This window comes from Choloepus didactylus, chromosome 15 (genome assembly GCF_015220235.1).
Source record: "Choloepus didactylus isolate mChoDid1 chromosome 15, mChoDid1.pri, whole genome shotgun sequence".
Lineage (NCBI taxonomy): Eukaryota > Metazoa > Chordata > Mammalia > Pilosa > Megalonychidae > Choloepus > Choloepus didactylus.
Genome location: NC_051321.1, coordinates 69,402,873 through 69,424,198, shown reverse-complemented (window position 1 = coordinate 69,424,198; position 21,326 = coordinate 69,402,873). Strand labels below are relative to the sequence as shown.

The following is a 21,326-nucleotide window of genomic DNA, read 5'->3' as shown; positions in this document are numbered from 1 at the left end:
TGAATATACTTATTCTTAGGAAATACAAATGCAAGTATTAAGTGTTCAAGAAACATGATGTATACAACCTACATTTTCACGTTTAGAAAACAGATAAATAGGCATATGAATGGACAGACAGAAGGATAGATGGAAAGATAGAATGATACAGCAAATACAGCAAAATTTCAAAAGTTGGTGCGTCTGGATATCTGAGTATGTTGGGTTGTGTATTATTTTTGCAACAGTCCTGTAAATTTGAAATTATTTCAAAATAAAAAGTTTTTAAAGAAGTAAATCTTATAGGATGCTTCAAGATAAGGCTATTGTTTATCCACATTTTGGCTTAAGTTTTCAAACTGAAACCTTTACTTACAAAAAAAAATACGAACTGTCTGATATATATTAAAAGTGAAAAAATATATGGCATTATCCTTCAGCGTTCTCAATGTAATATCTAGGTTGGTGAGAAGTCTGCAACATAAAAACACTGAGGCTTTGAGTCCTATCATCTTTGGTGACTAAACAGCTTCAATACTTTTCTTTCTTTTTTATTGCCAAGACTTTCTTAAGTTGGAATAAAGATATAGCAGTGGATTATGTTTTCTTTAACAAGGGGAAAATATTTTTTGGTGTCCTTAGCATGTTGGTGACAATAATTTATAGAATTTTCAACTGTGTATAACAGTGGCCATTAAAAACACAACTTGATTCAAAAAAATCTTCTCTCCATTCTCCCAACACTATTTTTAAAGTAACAGGGCAAACATAGGCTATATAAAGAACTTTTACAACTCAACAATAAGATAGTCAATTCTTTTAAAATGAGTAACAGATTTGAACAGACACTTCACCAAAGAAAATATTCAAATTGTTAATAAGCATAGGAAAAGAGGCTCGACATCATTAGTCACCAGTGAAATGCAAATTAAAACCACAATGAAATACTACTACATATCCACTAGAAGGTCTATAACAAACAAGATTAATCATACCAAGTGTTGGGGAGGATGTGGAGAAACTGGAACCATACGTTGCTGGTGGGAATGCAACTTTGGAAAACACAGCCACTTTGGAAAACAATTTAGTTAAACATACAATTATATGACCCAGCCATTCCACTCTTAGGTATCTAGTCAAGAGAAATGAAAACATATGTTCACCTAAAGACTTATGAGAAAATGTTGATAGCAGCATTATCCATAATAGTCAAAAATAGAAAACAATCCAAATGTCCCCCAATTGGTGAAATAAATAAACAAAACGTGGTATTTCCATACACTGGAATACTAACCCAAGAATAGAAATAAAGTATGTTCTACAACATACTTAACCCCCCAAAGCAATTATTCTATCTAAAAGAAGCTAGAAGTAAAAGACTACATATGTATAAGTTCATTTTTATACTTTTAGAAAAGATTTAATATAAAGAAATAAAGCAGAACAGTGATTGCTTGGGACTGCAGGTAGGTGTGGGAATCGACTGCAAAGAGGAAGAATGGAACTTTCAGGTGAATTCGAAGATAAAAAGGAAGCATTCTAAATATGGATTTTTGTGACACACAACAAGGGGTGATTTCTATGATATGTAAATTATATTGTAATAAAGCCCTTTAAAAAAAGTAACAGGAAAGAAAGAAAAAAAAGGGGGAGGAGCATATATTTGGTTCCCCAAAACATTCATGGACCTTAGTTTAGGAATTTATATATGATCTGTACTTGAGTTGACTCAACAGATGATTGTTTATTAAATAGGAATTTTCAGTAACCTGTCATTATCTGCCTTAAAGCAATTTTTGCAAGAAACCCTGTATCTTTTATCAAATGTGAAATAAATACACCACCACCTCTAGCACAATTCTCAATATAGGGTTAAGTGAGTGGGATTATATTTCTGGATATATGGCTATTTTCCTTGCTCCTATTTTAGCTCACCTTCAGTACTTTCCCTACAGCTAGGATGAAGATATGTCCTGATTTATACTGGTTGTCCTGACAATTTTTAATGTATCTTCTTTCACTCTCAAAAGTGTTCTGGGTGGGATGATAATCAACCCATCTATAGCAGAATAAAATCACTCCCATCTTTAACTTTCATTAACTTGAAAGGGAAACCCCTGAGGGCTTTGAAGGTTTTAAGAAGGTATAAATCACACAATTATAAAAATTTCACTGTTAATTATTTTACATTTTAGGATCTGGGGCATAGAGAAATTAAAATGAGGTGTGCTAGACCACATGTTTTAGATTAGGTGGCCTTTAGTATTACCAAAACCAGTCTTTATAGAATAATAAGAGTTTCTAGTAAATAAGTACCCTTTTCTTTTGGAGGTGGTAACTGTTACCATCTCTATTTTACAGATGGGGAAACTGAGGCTTTGAGAAATGAATTACCTTGCCTAAGATTATAAAGCTGTCTTAACTGGGGTAACATACCTACCTGTCTCCTGGTTGCAAAGTGCTGAGTGGCACTTTTTCTTTTAAATTCAGTTTTATTGAGATATAGTCACATACCATACAATCATCCATGGTGTACAATCAACTGTTCACAGTACCATCATATAGTTGTGCATTCATCACCTCAATCTATTTTTGAACATTTTCCGTATAACAGAAAGACTCAGAATAAGAATAAAAAATAAAGATAAAAGAGAACACCCAAATCATACCCCCATCACACCCTATTTTTCATTCAGTTTTTGTCCTCATTTATCTACTCATCCATCCATACACTGGATAAAGGGAGTGCGATTCACAAGGTTTTCACAATCACACTGTCACCCCTTGTAATCTACATTGTTATACAATTGTTTTCAAGCATTAAGGCTACTGGGTTAGAGTTTGGTAGTTTCAGGTATTTATTTCTAGTTATTCCAATGCATTAAAACCTAAAAAGTATTATCTATATAGTGCGTAAGAATGTCGACCAGAGTGACCTCTCGACTCCATTTGAAATCTCTCAGCCACTGAAGCTTTATTTTGTTTCTTTTTGCTACCCCTTTTGGTCAAGAAGATTTTCTCAATCCTACGATGCTGGGTCCAGATTCATCTCCGGGAGTCATATCCTGTGTTGCCAGGGAGATTTACACATAGCGGGGAGGACAGTGAGATCACTTGCCAAAGTGGCTTAGTTAGAGACAGAGGGTCACATCTGAGCAACAAAGAGGCACTCAAGGCAAGAATCTTAGGCAGATTTAGTCTCTCCTTTGTAGTAACAAGCGTCATAGGGGCAAGCCCCAAGACGGCTCAGCATGTCAAGCTGTCAGTCTCCAGTGTTTGTGAGAACATCAGCAACAATCCAGATGAGGAAGTCCAACACCTCTGCATCCTCCTCCAGCTCCTTAGGGGGGCCCGAATATATATTTTTATTCTCTGCCCAAATTACTTTGGAATGTGTTGCTATTTCACTCTAACTTATACAGACCTGCCATATCTTACTTCCTATTCAAAATTCCATGTAATTGTGGTGTTTGAACAAACTGACTGTAGAAGTTATGTTGTTCAGAAAATATAGATCCTACACCAAATAAACATTTCTTCCCTTGGTCCCACATGGAAGTTGAAGTTTTAATACACAGTCAGTTTCAATCTTTACCCTTTTTGAGTGCCACTTTTTAATTGTTGATTTATATATTAATTGACATTCCTTTACCAGTTCTTTATGTCTCTAGAGATAGGAGAAAAAAAAAAAGCTAGCGACTATTCTCCCTGTTTTGATTCTGGCCTATTTTCTCTTTTAATCTTTTTCATCCTACAAATCAGCAACCACAAATGGACATTTTCTCCAAGGTTAGAGGATTTAGTATAAATGAATATACTCTCTACATAACTAAACTGCTTGGGGAAGGGGTTCAGATAACTCGGTAAATATCTGTACTGATTAAATATGGGAGATTCTTGGCCTTTCATGATTCATCATTTAGAGTTTCTTCAGTTTTAGGAGTCCTTATGAATTTTCAGGCTGCTATTCCCATGGCTGCTATGCCAATGAATTAATGTTTATAAGGTTGCAACTAGAGCTCTATGAAAGTAAACTTTATACAGAGGAAATATATTTAAGCCAAACCTAAGCCAAGCAATCTAAACTGTTAATGTGTAATACTGGGTAAGAGAAATGAAAAAGAGAGTTGTAAACAAGTCTACGTCCTATTGAAAAACAACCGAACCTTAGATCCTGTTGTCAGTTTGGAGCATGGTGGACATTTAAATCTATCCTAGTTTCAAAATGGCTTTCTCCTAGGACATTCCTCTCTAGGCTGCATGTAATCCCCAAGCATCTGTTCATCCCTTCCCATATTAAAGAAGAATATTACAGCCCTGAACATAAGGGAAGAAAAAGACAACTAGAGTAGGAGGTCCTAGGCTTTGAATTGTTTCCGTCCCAGCTCTGATGCTGCCAAAGGGCTGGAGTGTTTGGACATTATCTATATGTGGAGACTTAATGGTTAGGAAATACCAAACATGGTGCTTCTGTGATCTTCACATTAACTATGTCCCCAGTTCTAAAACATAAATGAAAAGACTACAGCATAACATTCCATGACCTAGAAGACTTGGTGGGTCTGTTAGTTTTTCTCTCTGGTTTCTCCTCTAAATTCACTAGTGTATACTTAATCCCCACCCAACTTGTATTTCTCTTCTTTAGTTCTTCCTTCTCTCTCTGACTCCCAAGCCCACCTTAAGTAAAAGGGTATGGTTTATAAATTTATATGTTGGTTAGAGAGTAGAAACACTGGGCTAAAGAATAAAGAGCACTAGACATAAAAAACGGGTTTGCTAAAACTCACCATCAGAGGGCACAACAGTACTGCAATAAACAACTCCCAAATTCTGCCACGAAGAGAGCCTCTGATGCACCTAAAATTCAAAAAGATACATCCGTCAGGACAGAATAATAAACAATATATACATATGCATGTGCATATAATAAATAATAGCTTTCTGATTAGTTAAGTAATGCATATTCTTTGAAGAAAAGTTTAAAAATACAGATGAAAGAAGTCTTGCAAAGTCTTAGGTGTGTTTTCAAGATGATATAAAAGCACATTTACATATGCACACACACACACATATACAAATGTTATACTAAACAGAATTATAGTGTAGTTTTTCCAACTACTTTTTAAAATACTTAATATTGGTTTTAAATGCTACAGAGTCTAAACTTTTTTGCTGCTTCTTCTTGTTTAGCTTTTATAACAGCATTTCTTTCCTTTCTTTTACCAGGTATAAGACAGTTATTAAGTAGCTATATCCCAAATTCCACTGTTATCGGGTAAAGACATTTGGTCAGTTCACTCTCCCTTTTGTTAATTTTGGATGGGGAACCTCACTCCTTGAGTCTCCAATCACAACGTTACCCTGAGTGTTTGAAGGAAATCACTCACACGGCTGGCTGCTTCCTCAAGAATAAAGTAACGTGGAGTCAGGTTTGAAATTGAGGTTCTCATAATTAAACTTAGTTTTCAGAATGTTGAGAACATTGAATATATTTTTTACTTGCCAAATGTTTAATTCATTCCTTTGTAGCTTTTATTTTCCCATCCCCCCAAAAAGGATCAAAGTAGGAGGAAGAAAGGAAGGCATTAAACCAATGAGCCTGTCGTCTTATTCCAATTCATCAGCCTAAAGAAAAATCATTTAGGATGCCCTGACGTCACATGCCTTATCACAACTATGACACAACACAGACTTTCATCCTTCATGTGAATATTAGTAATCCCTACCTCCTTCTAATCACAGGACATGCAGGACTGTGAGTAAGGCTGACATTTATAAAAACATAAATGTATCATTTAAAATTGGTCATGACACACTAATGTGCTTGATGCCGTCGTTGAGAATCTCTCAGTTAATATACACAGACTACTATGGGCTGTGATTTTCAGACATATTTTTAAGCCACAAAACATTTAGTTAAACAATCTTACTCAGAAATCCAGGGATGCTCTGATTAAAGATGGATATAGTGGGAAGCCTTAGAATTCCAATTCTCTGCTAGAGCTCCTTAAGAAGATCCAAAGAATCCTTGGGCTTCATGAAATAATGGGAAGACGGCTGCAAATCCTATCCCTTAATCTACAAATGAGAAAACTGAGAACCAAAGAGGGAAAATGACTTACTAAAGGTGACATACTAGTTAGAATCAGGATTAGAATCCAGGCCTCGATGCTGCTATGGTCATCTTCCACAGAAAACACACAGCTTCAGTATTGCCCTTTATAGGTTTCAGTTTGCTCAACTATAGAACTAGGGACTGGGACACTTAGGTATCTTCAGCAAAGTGATTTTATTTTAAATGTTTAAGTTATTTTATTTCTTTTAAATAGATTAAACAAGCATTTGCTATAAAATTTAAAAGTACAAAAAAAAAGTAAAAAATTAGTCTTTTATACTTAACATTGGTCTTCCTCCAATTTCTAAGGCCCAGCTACTCAGTTCTTCCCAGAGGTAACCATGGTTATATTTGGGTATCCTTCCTGAGACAGTGTAATGCATGTATAGCGTGTATGTGTGCAGATCTTTAAAAACACAAATGGTAGCATGCTTCAGTCCCGTTATGCATCTTTTTTTTTTTTTAATTTAACTCATTGTTTATAGTGGCTGAATGGAATTACATTGGATAAACAGATTTTTTTTTTTTTTAACTTTTAAAAACTTTTTATTTGGAAATACTTTCATACTTACAGGAAAGACATTTATAAAAGCAATACAAACCACATACAGAGAACCCCAACATATGCTTATACTCCAAGATACACTGACTGGATAAACAGATTCTATGGTACATCTTTACAATCACCTATTGATAGATAATCTTTTATTATTATACATGATGCTAGAGAGTGAATGTTCTTGCATGTGTGCACAGATGTCAGCAGGATATCTTCAAGGCAAGTGCTAGGCCAAAGGTATGTGCACTTCAGATTTTGAGACCTATTGCCAAACTGCTTTCCATAGAGGTAAAACCAATTCAAATGGCCACTGAATATACTGTCATTCACTATATGAGTGCCTGGTTCCCTGACCCTCCTAAACAATGTTATCGAATATTCTGATTTTGCCAGTGTGTATTAAGACTGAGAATACACATAGTTTTATGTCTAGAGTTAGTTGCATTTGCTTTTTTATGAAGTAAGCATTCTTTGCCATTTTTTCCAATTGGGTTTTTGGTCTTTTAATATTGTTTTGTAGAGGTTCTTTAAATATTAAGAAAATTAGCCCTTTGTCAACAAAATAGGTTGTAAATTTTTTTCTTTTTTAAAACTTTGTTAATGGTGTTTTTGTATGCACACAGTTTTCATGTTTTACAGTCAAACTTACCATTTTTTGTGGTTTGAGGGGCCTGTATTATATATCTGAGTCTCCTCCTACTTTGAGAATATTATAAAATTCTCCCATGGCTGCTGATTTTAGCTTAATTTTTCAGATTTATATCCTGCTACATTAGGAATTTTAGTCAAAGGTGAGGAGAAATCCAACTAATTTTTCTCTAATGACCACCAAACTGTCTCAATATCCATGTATTGAATAACCCTTCTTTTCTTCACTTATTTGAAATGATGCCTTTATAATTTTCTAAATACTTACATGTGTTTGGATCTATCTCTGCAATTCTATTCTGTCTAATGATCTGTTTGTTCATGCCCTAATAACCACATTATTTTAATAGTCTACAGTATATTTTACTGTCTGATAAAGTTAGTTTCCCCTTATTACTCTTCCTGAAGAATTTTCCTGGCTATTCTTGCTTATTTATTTCTCCATATGAACTTCATAGACTGTTTATATATTTCTACAATTAAAAAGACCTATTAAGTTCAAAAAGTAGTATAGTGTAGTGGTTAAAAACAGAATGTAATCAACCTGTCTAAATTCTGATTCTGGTTCAGTCATTTACTCTACTTGCAACCTTGGGAAAATTCCTTAACCTCTTTGTGCCTTGGTTTCTTCACTGAAAAATGGGCAAAGAGTAATAGTAACACCCACAAAGCATTTAGAACAGTGTCTGGCACAGAGTAAGTGCTCAGTAAATGTTAGCTAGTTTTGTGTTTGTTTTGTTTTGAAGTTGAGACCATATTAACTCCATATTAAGATGGGGGAAATTGAAGTTTATACAATTTTGAATCTTCTTGTCCAAGAACCTGGTAAGCCTTTCCATTCATTTAAGTCTTTATTTGTGTCCCTTAGAAGCATCTTAAAGTTTTCTTGAGGCAGGTCTTGTATATCATTTTTCACTCATGTAATGCTTTTTGTACTAAGCATTGTTCAATATTAAGATGATCACCCCTGCGTTTTTTTTTGGCATATGTCTATTATGTCTGCCTGTTCTTTAATTTTGTTGCCATTTCTGAATTCCTTTGTTTCAGGAATGACTCTAAATAGTTTCCTTTGTGATCTAATCTGAGAATCTTTTACTTTTAATAGGGAAGTTTAGCCTATTACATTTATTGATATAACTCAAATGTTTAGACTTCTCTTAGTCATCAAATTTTATACTTTAATTGCCACCCTTTCTTCTTAAAAATAGTTTACTAAATGGTCTGTGCTTGTTTTGTTTTGGTTATGCATGTATTCCTTCTGATAATATGGAATGCTCACTTTTTTTGTTTTACGTTATTTTAGAATAAAAGTTGAAGTTCTTTTAAGGACCGTTAAGGCCCAACATTATCTGATACCCTATTGTCTCTCTGATTTCATCTGCTACCACTTTTCTTGCTCACTGAACTCTCATGTACTCACTCCTCATTATTTAGAAAATTTTTGTCAAACTTGGTTCATCTGTATCCAATGAGTTTCGCCCCCACTCCAGAGTATGTTAAAGGAAGTTCCAACCATTGTATCATTTCACCTGAAAATAGTTCAGTATGCACCCAGTGGGACACTTTAAAACAGGAAGTCCCCTGTCCTCTATTATTTTACAAATTATCCTCAAGAATTTTAAAGCATGTTTTTGTGGGGCAGAGAACTGCACCAATGCATGGCTGCTTGTGAAAAATATTTATTAATTAGATGCTACACAACAGGGGTCAACAGGCTGGTGGCTTGATTTTATAAACAAAGTTTTATTGGAATACAGCCAAGCCCACTCATTTACTTACTACCTATGGTTGCTTTTTGCACTACAAGGGCAGAATAAAGAAGTTGCAAGAGAGGTGGGCAGTTGTGACAGAGACCTCATGGCCTGCAAAGCCTAAAATATTTATTATCTGACCCTTAAAGCAAACATTTGCCGAACCTTGCTGTAGAACACTGACTCCATAGTTTTGGGATAATCCCCAAAGTCCTACCCAGACCACTTCTCTAATGCCACTAACAAAACAAAATATTATTAGGTACTTATAAACACACATACAGTTCTTTTCTTTCTTTAAATCTTCTAGTAACTTTTAGACTAATAAAGCCAACAGAAACAAAAATGATTCTGCTCTTGCCTTTTTTCCTTGAAACATGGCAATAAAAACAATGAAAACAAATAAAAACTAAGCAAAACAAAAAACATATAGGGGAATGTAAGTGCTCAGGATCAGAAAGGCATTGTTATTCTAAACTGTATTCCATGACTCCTCAAGACTGACTATATTTGGTGTTTAAATTTTGTAATCTTACTATGTCACAAGAAAAGAGTAAACTTTTAATAAATACTTGACTATCACTGACAATTTAAAAAAATATGTCAAGAAGTTACAATAAACAAAAAAATATATTCAGGCAAATGATATGTATTATTCACAAATTTAAATTTCACAGGCAGAGACCAAGATTAAAGCTAAGAAAATAAATACTCAGGATGTTGAGAAATCATCAGAGAGAGGGTAGGTCAGCATCTAGCCAATATTAATTCCAAATGAACAAGGTAATTGTTGTCACCTCTGCCTCTAGAGAAGAAAATGCAAATTTATACCTTGTTACAAGGGAGTCCACAATTAAATAACTTGAGAACCTCTAGGAAAAGCAGGGGTTTATAGTTAAAGTAAAGGAAAGTATAATGTTTGCCTTGGTATGACAAACATTTCCTTTTAATCTTAATCCCAGGAGAAGAAAAATGTTAGTAGTATCAGTTTAGAGTTAGACTACAAAATACTGTAACTTTATTTCCCAAAGTTGTAAGATTCAAGTCAATTGAAAATCAAAATCAGGATTATAAAAAGACATTTCATGCCCTCAGAGGAAAGTATTAAATTCAAGTCAAAACTTACTTTGCAATCCTTTACTATATATCATAAATTATGCAATTTTCCATATATTCACCTTTCATCATGCAGAAGAGCAAACTCAGCAGTAACTCCTGCCAGCACTTTGGGAAGACTGTCAAATCTAAATAGTCTGTCAATACCTCCAAAATATTCATAGCCAATTAGACAGTAGAGGGAGGGAGAGAGGGAGAGAGGAAGGAAGGAAGGAAAGGAGAGAAGAGAAGTGAAAAAGAATTAAAAAGCAAAAGCTAATTCCTTATAAATCGAGTTCCCTTTATATAAGAAACTCTTGGCTAATTTCATTAGGAAATACCTATTAACTATATTAAAGTATACCAAGTATACTGTATTAAGTATACCAAACCATACTAATTTAACTATATCAAACTATGCTATATTAACTATATATCAAAGAGCTTTAAATGGAATTATAATATTTATATATTTGTCCATGGCAAAAATTTTGTTATAAAGAAGCTTGCCATGCCACAAATTTAGATATGTTGAATTATATCCCCTTGTTACATTTGCCTTGGTATAACACGGAATGCTTAAAAAATGGATCTTTTTAGCACATGCTCCAAAAGTTTCTTTAACACCAGAGTACCCATTTTCAACAATTCTGCATACCCATCTCCAGAATCCAGTGTTTATGAACTTACTAGGATTAGCAGTGTAAATAAACTCTTTCAATTGGCCTAAAGCAAGATATACTTATAAGAGCTTCTACAATTTGGAATCAGTTTTTTCCCATATACTTAGTATAATAAAATTGTTGAAGTATAATATCAGCAATAATTCTCACTACTTCTAATCTACTGAAATACTAAAATAAGCACTGTGGCTTCAAACCCTGGAGATCTCATTCAGGGGTTGGAAAACATGTGAGTTAGAAGATTTGAGCAAAATTCTACAACTTACCATCTTGAGTTTCAACAACTAAGTCTTAGTTTCCACATTTGTGAAGTTAAAAACAATAAAAATAACAACAAAAAAAACAAAAACTACTTCACAAGCCTGATTAGATTTAAGGATAAGCGACAAAATGAATGTGCAACATCTGAATGACTGAAGTTGTATCAAAATTTAAGATTTCAGAAATACAAACTGCTCAAAACAAACTTTCAATCTCCTTAAGGGATCAATTCATACTGCAAAAAATTTCATCAACTCTTACTGTGGCTTTCCAAAAGCCACAATTATTCCTAAACAAAGAAATATTATACAACATAAACACCTAATAATATGAGGTGGAAACTTGAGATTTTAAAAGAGAATCTCTTCAGATAGCAATATAAAAAAACATTAAAAGTGTTAGACCAAATATGAGGCATATTTTATTCTTTCAATAATTCACCAAGTAAACAAAGTTTCTGATTCAGTTTAAATGAAGGGAATACTTATATTTTGTGAGTTAAAATATACATTTCAAATTTTTTTCATTAGAGAAGTTGTGGGTTTACAAAAAAATCATGCATAAAATACAGGGTTCCCTTTTATCCCACCCTATTATTACCTTGCATTGGTGTGGTACATTTGATACAATCAATGAAAGTACATTTTTATAATTGTACTATTTATAGTTTGTGGTATAACTTAGGGGTCACTTTTTGTGTTATATAGTTCCATGGATGTTTTTAAAAAATTTTTATTCTAGTAACATAAATACAACCTAAAATTTCCCCTTTAACCACATTCAAATATATAATTCAGTGCTGATAATTACTCACAATGTTGTGCTACCATTACCACCATCCAGTACCAAAACTTTTCATCATCTCAAATACAAACTGTAAATTTTGAACATTAACTCCCTATTCTCTACCCCTACCCCATCCCCTGGTAACCTATATTCAAAATTCTGACTCCATAAGTTTGCTTATTCTAATTACTTCATATCAGTGAGATAACGCAATATTTGTCCTTCATTGTCTGTTTTATTTTACTCAACATGATACCTTCAAGATTCATCTATGTTGTCGCTTGTATCAGACCTTCATTCCTTTTCACGGCTGAATAAAATCCCATTGTGTCATACATTCCATATTGTGTTTATCCACCATCAGTTAATGGGCAGTTGAGTTACCTTCATCTTTGTCAATTATGAATCATGCTGCTAGGAAGACTGGTATGCAAATATCTGCTCGAGTCCCCGCTTTCAATTCTTTTGGGCATATACCTAGAAGTGGGATTGCAGGGTCATATGGTAATTCTATACTTAACTTTCTGAGGAACTGCCAAACTGTATTCCACAGTGGCTGCACCATTTTACATTCCAACCAGCAATAAATGACTGCTCCAATTTCTCCACACCTCTCCAACACTTGTAATATTCCACTTTTAAAATAGTAGCCATTCTAGTGGGTGTGAAATGGTATCTCATTGTGGTTTTGATTTGCATTTTCTTAATGGCTAATGGTGTTGAGTATCTTTTCATGTGCTTTACGGCCATTTTTATCTTTGGAGAAAATGGCTATTCAAGTGTGTTGTCCGTTTTTTAACTGGGTTGTTTGTCTTTCTGTTGTTGAGTCGAAGGATTTCTTTATATATTCCAGATATCAAATCCTTTTTGGATCTGTGGTTTCCAAATATTTTCCTCCACTGTGTAGGCTGTTGTTTTACTTTCATGATGAAACCCTGTGATGACCACAGTCTTTAAGATGGATGAGGTCCCATTTATTTATTCTTTCTTTTAGAAACCATGGTCTAACACAAGGCCCTGAAGATGCTTTCCTGTTTTCTGATAGGAGTATTACAGTTCTGGCTCTTGTATTTAGGTCTTAGATCCATTTTGAGTTGATTTTTTTATATGGGGTGATATAGGGGTCCACCTTCATTCTTTTGCATATGGGGATCCAGTTTTCCCAGCACCACTTGTTGAAGAGACTGTTCTGCCCCAATTGAGTGGTCTCTGCCCCCCTGTAAAAGTAAGCTGGCAATAAATGTGAGGGTTGATTTCTGAACTCTCAATTCAAATCAACTGGTTTGCCTTTCCTTGTGCCAGTACATGCTGTTTTGATTACTGTGGCTTTTTAATAAGTGTTAAGATTGGGAGCTGTGAAAATCTTCCAACTTCATTCTTTTTCAAGACAGCTTTTCTATTCAGAGCTCCTTACCCTTCCATATGAATTTGATGATTGGCTTTTCCATTTCTGCAAAGGGTGTTGGAATTTTGAATGGGATCGTGTTGAATCTGTAAGTCACTTTGGGTAGAAGTCACACCTTAATATTTAGTCTTCTAATCTACAAACATGGAATGTCTTTCCATTTATTTAGGTCTTCTACGATTTCTTCTAGTGATGTTTTGTGTTTCTCTGTATACAAGTCCTTTACAAACTTGGTTAAATTTATTCCTAGCCATTTGATTCTTTTAGCTGCTATTGCAAATGGAGTTATTTTCTTGATTTCCTCTTCAGATTTTTACTACTAGTGTATAGAAATACTACTGTCTTTAAGTGTTGATCTTGTATCCTGCCATTCTGTTGAATTTGTTTATTAGCTCTAATAACTTTATTTTGTACTTTTCAGGATTTTCTGTAGTTAGGATCATGTCATCTGCAATAGAGAAAGTTTTATTTCTTCCTTTCCAATTTGGATTCCTCATTACTTTTTCTTGCCTAATTGCTCTGGCTAGAACTTTCAGTACAATCTTGAATAACAGTGGTGACAGTGGGCATCAATGTCTTGTTCTTAGAGGGAAAGCTTTCAGTCTTTCACTGTTAAGTAGGATGTTAGCTGTGGATTTTTCAAATTTTTCATGTTGAGGAAGTTTCCTTTGATTCCTAGTTTTCTACGTGCTTATCAAGAAGGGGTGTTGGATTTTGTAAAATGCTTTTTCTACATCAATTGAGATGATCATGTGGTTTTTTATCCCCCTTCATTCTGTTAATGTGGTGTATTACTGTTGAATCACTCTTGCATACCCAGGATAAATAGCACTTGGTCATGGTATATAATTCTTTCAATGTGCTGTTGGATTTTTGCATACATATTCTTAAAGAACATTTGTCTGCAATTTTCTTTTCTTGTGGTATCTTTACCTGGCTTTTCTATGAGGGTGATGTTGGCCTTCTAGAATAAATTAGGGTGTGTTCCCTCCTCTTCAATGTTTTGGAAATATCTGAGCAAGATTGGTTTAATTCTTCTTGGACTGTTTGATAAAACACACCTGTGAAACCACCTGGTCCTGGGCTTTTTTGTGTTGGGAGGTTTTTGATTACTGATTCCATCTCTTTACCTATCACTGGTTTGTTGATGTCTTCTATTTCTTCTCAAGTCAGTGTAAGCAGTTTGTGTGTTTCTAAGAATGTGTTATCTAATCTGTTGGTATACAGTTATTCATACTATATTCATACTATCCTCTTATAGTCCTTTTTATTTCAGTGGGTCAGTAGTAACATTCCCCTTTTCATATTTAACTTTAGTCATTTGTATCCTCTCTCTTTTTTTCTTTGTCAGTCTAGCTAAAGGTTTGTCAGTTTTATTGATTTTTTCAAAGAAACAACTTTTGGTTTTGTTGATTCTATTTTTTTTTAAAGATCTATTTCACTTATCTCTGCTCTAATCTTCGTTATTTCTTTCCTTTCTCTTGCTTTGAGTTTAGTTTTCCATCTTTTTCTAATTCTTCCACTTTAGAAGAAATAAACATTAGAGCTATAAATTTCCCTCTCAGCAACTGCCTTTGCTGTATCCCATGGTTTCGATATGTTGGGTTTTCATTTTCATTCACCTTAAGATAGTTCCTAATTTTGCTTCTGTTTTCTTCTTTAACCTATTGGTTGTTTAAGAGTACATTGTTTAATTTCCATATATTTGATAGTTTTCCCTTTCCCCCTCTTTTGATTTCTAGCTCCTTTCTGTTGTGGGTGGAGAAGATACACTGTATGATTCCAATAATTTTGAATTTATTGAAACTTATTTTGTAACCTAAAATATGGTCTGTAACAGAGAATGATCCCTGTGCACTGGAGAAGAATGTGTTTTCTGTTGAGTGAAGAGTTCTATATATTTCTGTTTGATCTAGTTGGTTTAGAGTATTGTTCAAGTCTTCTATTTTCATATTGATTGTCTGTCTAGACGATCTATCCATTATTTAAAGTGGTGTGTTAAAGCCTCCTACAATTAATGTACAACTGCCTATTTTTCCCTTGAAACCTGTCAGTATTTGCTTCCTATATTTGGGGCTCTGCTGTTAGGTACATTTATATTTATAATTGTTATGTCTACTTGTTGAACTGACCTCTTTATCAGTTTATAATGACCGTTTTTGTCCCTTGTAACAGTTTTTTACTTCAAGTTGATTTTATCTGATATTAGTGTAGCTATCCCAACTCTTTTGGTTACTACTTTCATGGTATATTTTTTCCATATTTTCAGTCAACCTACTTATGTCTTTAAATTTCAGGTGAATCCCTCGTAAACAACATATAGTTGGATCATTCTTTTTTTATACAGCCTGACAGTCTCTGCCTTTTGACTGGAGAGTTTAATCTATTTGAACTTAAAGTCATTACTGATAATTTAGGTCTTTCTTCTGTCATTTTGCTATTTAGTCTTTGCAAGTCTTATAACTTTTCTGTCCCTCAATTCTTCCATTAATGCCTACTTTTGCATTTATTTGATTTTTTGTATTGTACCCTATCAAATCCCTTCTCATTTATTTCTGCATATAATTTTCATGCATTTTCTTTGTGGTTACCATGGGGTTAAAATTTAACATCATAAATATATAACAATCATATCTTATTTGATGCCAACTTGACTTCAATAGCATACATGTAAATAGTTCCTATACCCCTCCATCCTCCCACCTTTTTAAAATACTTGCTACAGGGAGAACCTAAGACGGCCGCTAGGTGAGACATGGCAAAAAAACACCTCTGTGAAAAATACTAGATAAAAACCAGAAAGTGACCCAGAACACCAGTTCCAGCGATGCACCAGCCAGACAAGATCTGCTAAATCCACAGGGACCATGCATTTGGTGAAACTGGAAGTCTGCATTCTGAAATGAGTGAGTGAGCCGGCTGAAAGTCTGGCAGCCGCGCTGCGGTGTGGGGAAACGGTGGGTTGGCGTTTGGAGACGGACTAGTTCTTTTAAAAAAGGACAAAAAAAAAAACAAACCCGGGAGTGGCTACAGATACGACAGGGAGAACCACACAGTGAAGCACGGCAGGAGTGGGCTGGGCCAACACCTCGGTGTCTGGCATGGAGGATAGCCCTTCCCACACCCGCTGCTGACTGTCTTGGGGCCAGGGGAGCAGAGGGGAATGAAAAGGAGAAAGAAACCGCGCCCCTTGCAGCCATCTCCCCGGTGGGCTGGGGACATTCCTGCCCGGGGCCGGACCCACAGCCCAGAGCCGCGCCAAGAAACCCAGTGTGACAGGGAGTCTTTCCTGCAGCACCGCGCATACGCCACAATATCTGGCATGGACGGTGGCCTTTAGTACACCCACAGCTAACTGTCCTGGAGCTGGGAAGGCAGAGCTGTGCAAAAAGGTGGAAATTAACACGTCCCATTCAACCATCTTTACAGCAGGCTGGGAACGCCCCTGCACGGCCTGGCGGCCCAGGGCTTCCCTGGAGGGCCGGCGTACACTTGTGACGTGGTACAGTCTTCCCTCAGCAGAGGTGCTGGAAGAGCACAGCTGAGAAGGGGGACCCGCTCAGAAATCCCAGGGACCCTACGCCAATACCAAGGACTTGTGGGTAGGTGGCAGAGACAATTTGTGGCAAGATTGAAATGAAGGCTTAGGCTCTTGCAACAGCCTTAAATCTCCAGGAATACCTGGGAGGTTTGATTATTTAAGCTGCCCTGCCTCCGTAACCACCCAGACACACGCCCCACATTCAGGGTGGACAGCACCAACTACACAATCAAATTTAGTGCACCAATTGAACCCCACAAGAATCAGATCGCCACACACCACAAAGTCAAAGTTGGAAAGAACTGACTTGAGGGGAATAGGTGACTCACAGACGCCATGTGCTGGTTAGTTAGAGAAATTGTACGCCACCAAGCTGTAGTGCTGACAAAATAGAGATCAAGTAAAGCAAATGGCAAGAGGCCAAAAACAACAGAAAATCTTAAAGCATACGATAAAACCAGATGATATGGAGAACCCAAACCCAAACACCCAAATCAAAAGATCAGAAGAGACATAGTACTTGGCGCAATTAATCAAAGAACTAAAGACAGACAACAAGAGCATGGCACAGGATATAAAAGACATGAAGAAGAGCATGGCACAGGATATAAAGGACATAAAGAACACCCTAGAAGAGCATAAAGAAGAAATTGCAAGATTAAATTAAAAAATAGAAGATCTTATGGAAATAAAAGAAACTGTTGGCCAAATTAAAAAGACCCTGAATACTCACAACACAAGATTAGAGGAAATTAACAATGACTCAGCTTCCTCGAGGACCACAGAACGGAAAGTGAAAGAACAAAAGAAACAATGGGGAAAAAAGTCGAAAAAATTGAAACGGATCTCAGGGATACGACAGATAAAATAAAACGTCCAAAGTTAAGAATCATTCATGTCCCAGAAAGGGAAGAGAAGGATAAAGGTTTAGAAAGAGTATTTAAAGAAATTGTTGGGGAAAACTTCCCAAACCTTCTACACAATATAAATACAAAGCATAAATGCCCAGTGAACTCCAAATAGAATAAATCCAAATAAATCCACTCCAAGGCATATTCTGATCAGACTGTCAAATACTGAAGAGAAGGAGCAAGTTCTGAAAGCAGGAAGAGAAAAGCAATTCACCACATACAAAGGAAACAACATAAGACTAAGTAGTGACTACTCAGCAGCCACCATGGAGGCGAGAAGGCAGTGGCATGACATATTTAAAATTCTGAGAAAAATTTCCAACCAACAATACTTTAACCAGCAACACTCTCCTCCAAATTTGAGGGAGAGCTCAAATTTTTCACAGACAAAAAAATGCTGAGAGATTTTGCTAATGAAAGACCTGCCCTACTTCAGATACTAAAGGGAGCCCTGCTGACAGAGAAACAAAGAAAGGAGAGAGAGATACAGAGAATTTTAACAGACATATATGGAACATTACATCCCAGGTCACTGGGACACACATTCTTCTCTAGTGATCACGGATCTTTCTCCAGAATGGACCGTCTGCTAGGACATAAAACAAGCCTCAATAAATTAAAAAAAAAAACAAAAAACAAAACTGAATTTATTCAAAGCACATTCTCTGACCACAATGGAATACAAATAGAAATCAATAACCATCAGAGACTTGGAGAATTCACAAACACCTGGAGGGTAAAAATGAAGGGGAGATGAAAACATTCCCGGATAATCAAAAGCTGAGGGACTTCATCACCAGTAGATCAGTCCTGTAAGAAATGTTAAAGGGAGCTGAGCAGGCTGAAAGGAAGGAACACTAAACAAATGACTGAAACTACATGAAGAAATACAGATTTCCAGTAAAGATCACATGGTAAATCTAAATATCAACACTACTGTATTTTTGATTTGTAACTCCACTATTTACTTCCTACAGGATCTAAAATAGATAAACAGTAATGATAAATCAGTGGTTTTGGACTCAATGTAAAATATGTAATTTTTGACAAGAACTACATAAAGGCAGGGGAATGGAGGAGTATAGGAACGTAGTTTATGTGTCCTACTGAAGTTAAGTTGGTATCAAAGAAAAACAAGATTGTTATAGATTTAAGAGGTTAAATTTAAGCCCCACAGTAAACACAGAGAAAGTATCAGAGAATATGACCATAGAGATGAATAGTAGAGAATGGGTTCCAAGAAGTGGGGGAAGGGGCAATGGGGAGTTAAGAAATGAGTGTAGGGTTTCTGTTTGGGATGAAGGGAAATTTCTAGTAATGGATGGTGGGAAGGTGATAGCATTACAACATGCTAAATGTGATTAATCCCACTAATGGAATGCTAGGGAGGGGTTGGAATGGGAAGATTTAGGCTGTATGTATGTTTCCACAATTGAAAAAAAAAAAAGTCTAAATAGATGTCAATTTAATGCTAAGGATGATCCCGGATGGGATCTGAGGATGGAGGAGAGGAGGCTCAAAGGGACACAGATGGGACATAAGAAAAAAAAAAGGAAATATAGAATGTAAGCTTTGTATCAATGCTGAATTTCTTGAACTTCTTAGCTGCGCTGAATGGGACTGCATAAAAGAATGTTCTTATTCATGGGAAAGATATATGTGAATTATATTGTTTGTTCACAGATGTGTGCAGCTTGCTCTCATATGTTCAGAGGACAGAGCAATAGATGATGGATGATAGACAGGGAGGGAGGGAGGGAGGGAGAGAGGGAGGGAGAGAAAGAAATGGTGGTGTGACAGGATGTTAAGGTTGGTGGATTGGGGTATCGGGGGAGGGGGATCGGAGTATGCTGGAGTTCTGTGTATGGGGTTAGTATTGTTTTTGCAACTGTTTCTGTAAGTCTGAATTTATTTCAAAATAAAATAAAAAAACTACTTGCTACAAATTCTACCTTTGTACAGTATTTGTCCAAAACCAGATTTATCATTACTTTTATGCATTTGCATTTTAGCATCTGTAGGAAAAAAGAAGTGGAGTTATATACCATAAAATAGAATACAATAGTATTGGCATTTATAATTACTCATATGGTTACCTTTACTGGTGGTCTTTATTTCTTTATGCCTCTTTGAACCACTGCTAATGTCCTTTCCTTTCAGTCTGAAGAACTCCCTTTAGCATTGTTTACAGGGTAGATCCAGTGGTCATGAATTCCCTCAGCTTTTGTTCATCTCGGGTCTTATTCTCTTCCTCGTTTTTGAAAGAAAGTCTCACTGTATATAAAATTCTCATTTGGGAACTGTTTTCTCTCAGCACTTTAAGTATTTCAACCTAGTACCTTCTTGCCTCTCATCAGTACCTTCTGATGAGAAAATGGCACTAAATCTTATTTGGACTCCCTTGTACATGAAATATTGCTTTTCTCTTCCAGCTTTCAGAACCCTCTCCTGCTCCTTGGCATTCGACAGTTTGATTAGTATGTGATGGGGCATACTTCTCTTCAAGTTTATCCTGTTTAGTGTTCTCTGGGATTCTTGGATGTGTGTATTCATGTCTTTTGCTAAGTTTTGGAAGTTTTCTATCATTATTTCTTTGAATAATTCTTCTGTTCATTACTCTCTTTCTTCTCCTTCTGGGACTCCCATAATGCTTATATTGATAAGCTTGATGATGTCTCATAGGTCTCTTTTTGCTTTTAATGTTTCTTTTTTCTTTCTGCTCCTTAGACCTGACTCATTTCAATTTTCTTGTCTTCAGGTTCACTGATTCTTTCTTCTGCCAGTACCAATCTGCTGTTGAAACCCTCCAGGGGGAGGATGGGGCAAGATGGCGGACTGGTGAGCTGTATGTTTTAGTTATTCCTCCAGGAAAGTAGGTAGAAAGCCAGGAACTGCGTGGACTGGACACCACAGAGAAATCTGACTTTGGGCATACTTCATACAACACTCATGAAAATGTGGAACTGCTGAGATCAGCGAAATCTGTAAGTTTTTGCGGCCAGCGGACCCGTACCCCTCCCTGCCAGGCTCAGTCCCGTGGAAGGAGGGGCTGTCAGCTCCGGGAAGGAGAAGGGAGAACTGCAGTGGCAGCCCTTATCGGAAACTAATTCTACTGATCCAAACTCCAACCATAGATAGACTGAGACCAGACACCAGAGAATCTGAGAGCAGCCAGCCCAGCAGAGAGGAGACATAGAAAAAAACAGCATGAAAAGCTCCAAAATAAAAGCAGAGGATTTTTGGAGTTCTGGTGAACATAGAAAGGGGAAGGGCAGAGCTCAGGCCCTGAGGCTCATATGCAAATCCCGAAGAAAAGCTGATTTCTCTGCCCTGTGGAACTTTCCCTTAATGGCCCTAATTGCTTTGTCTCTTAACATTTCAATAACCCATTAGATCTGTGAGGAGGGCCCTTTTTTTAAAAAAAAAAAAATCCTTTTTTCTTTTTCTAAAACAATTACTCTAAGAAGCCCAATACAGAAAGCTTCAAAGACTTCCAATTTGGGCAGGTCAAGACAAGAGCAGAACTAAGAGAGCTATGAGACAAAAGGCAATAATCCAGTGGCTGGGAAAATTCACTAAACACCACAACTTC

General features: G+C 36.0%; 1 protein-coding gene across 3 annotated transcripts in view; it reads right to left on the bottom strand.

Annotated features, from left to right (window-relative positions):
• MCU (mitochondrial calcium uniporter) overlaps positions 1-21,326 on the bottom strand; it is a 215,609-nt gene that overhangs the window by 27,854 nt on the left and 166,429 nt on the right. For all 3 annotated transcript variants that reach the window (XM_037804434.1, XM_037804433.1, XM_037804435.1), the window contains one exon: positions 4,767-4,836. In XM_037804434.1, coding sequence (XP_037660362.1) covers positions 4,767-4,836 — 70 coding nt within the window. The remainder of the gene's footprint in view (positions 1-4,766; positions 4,837-21,326) is intronic.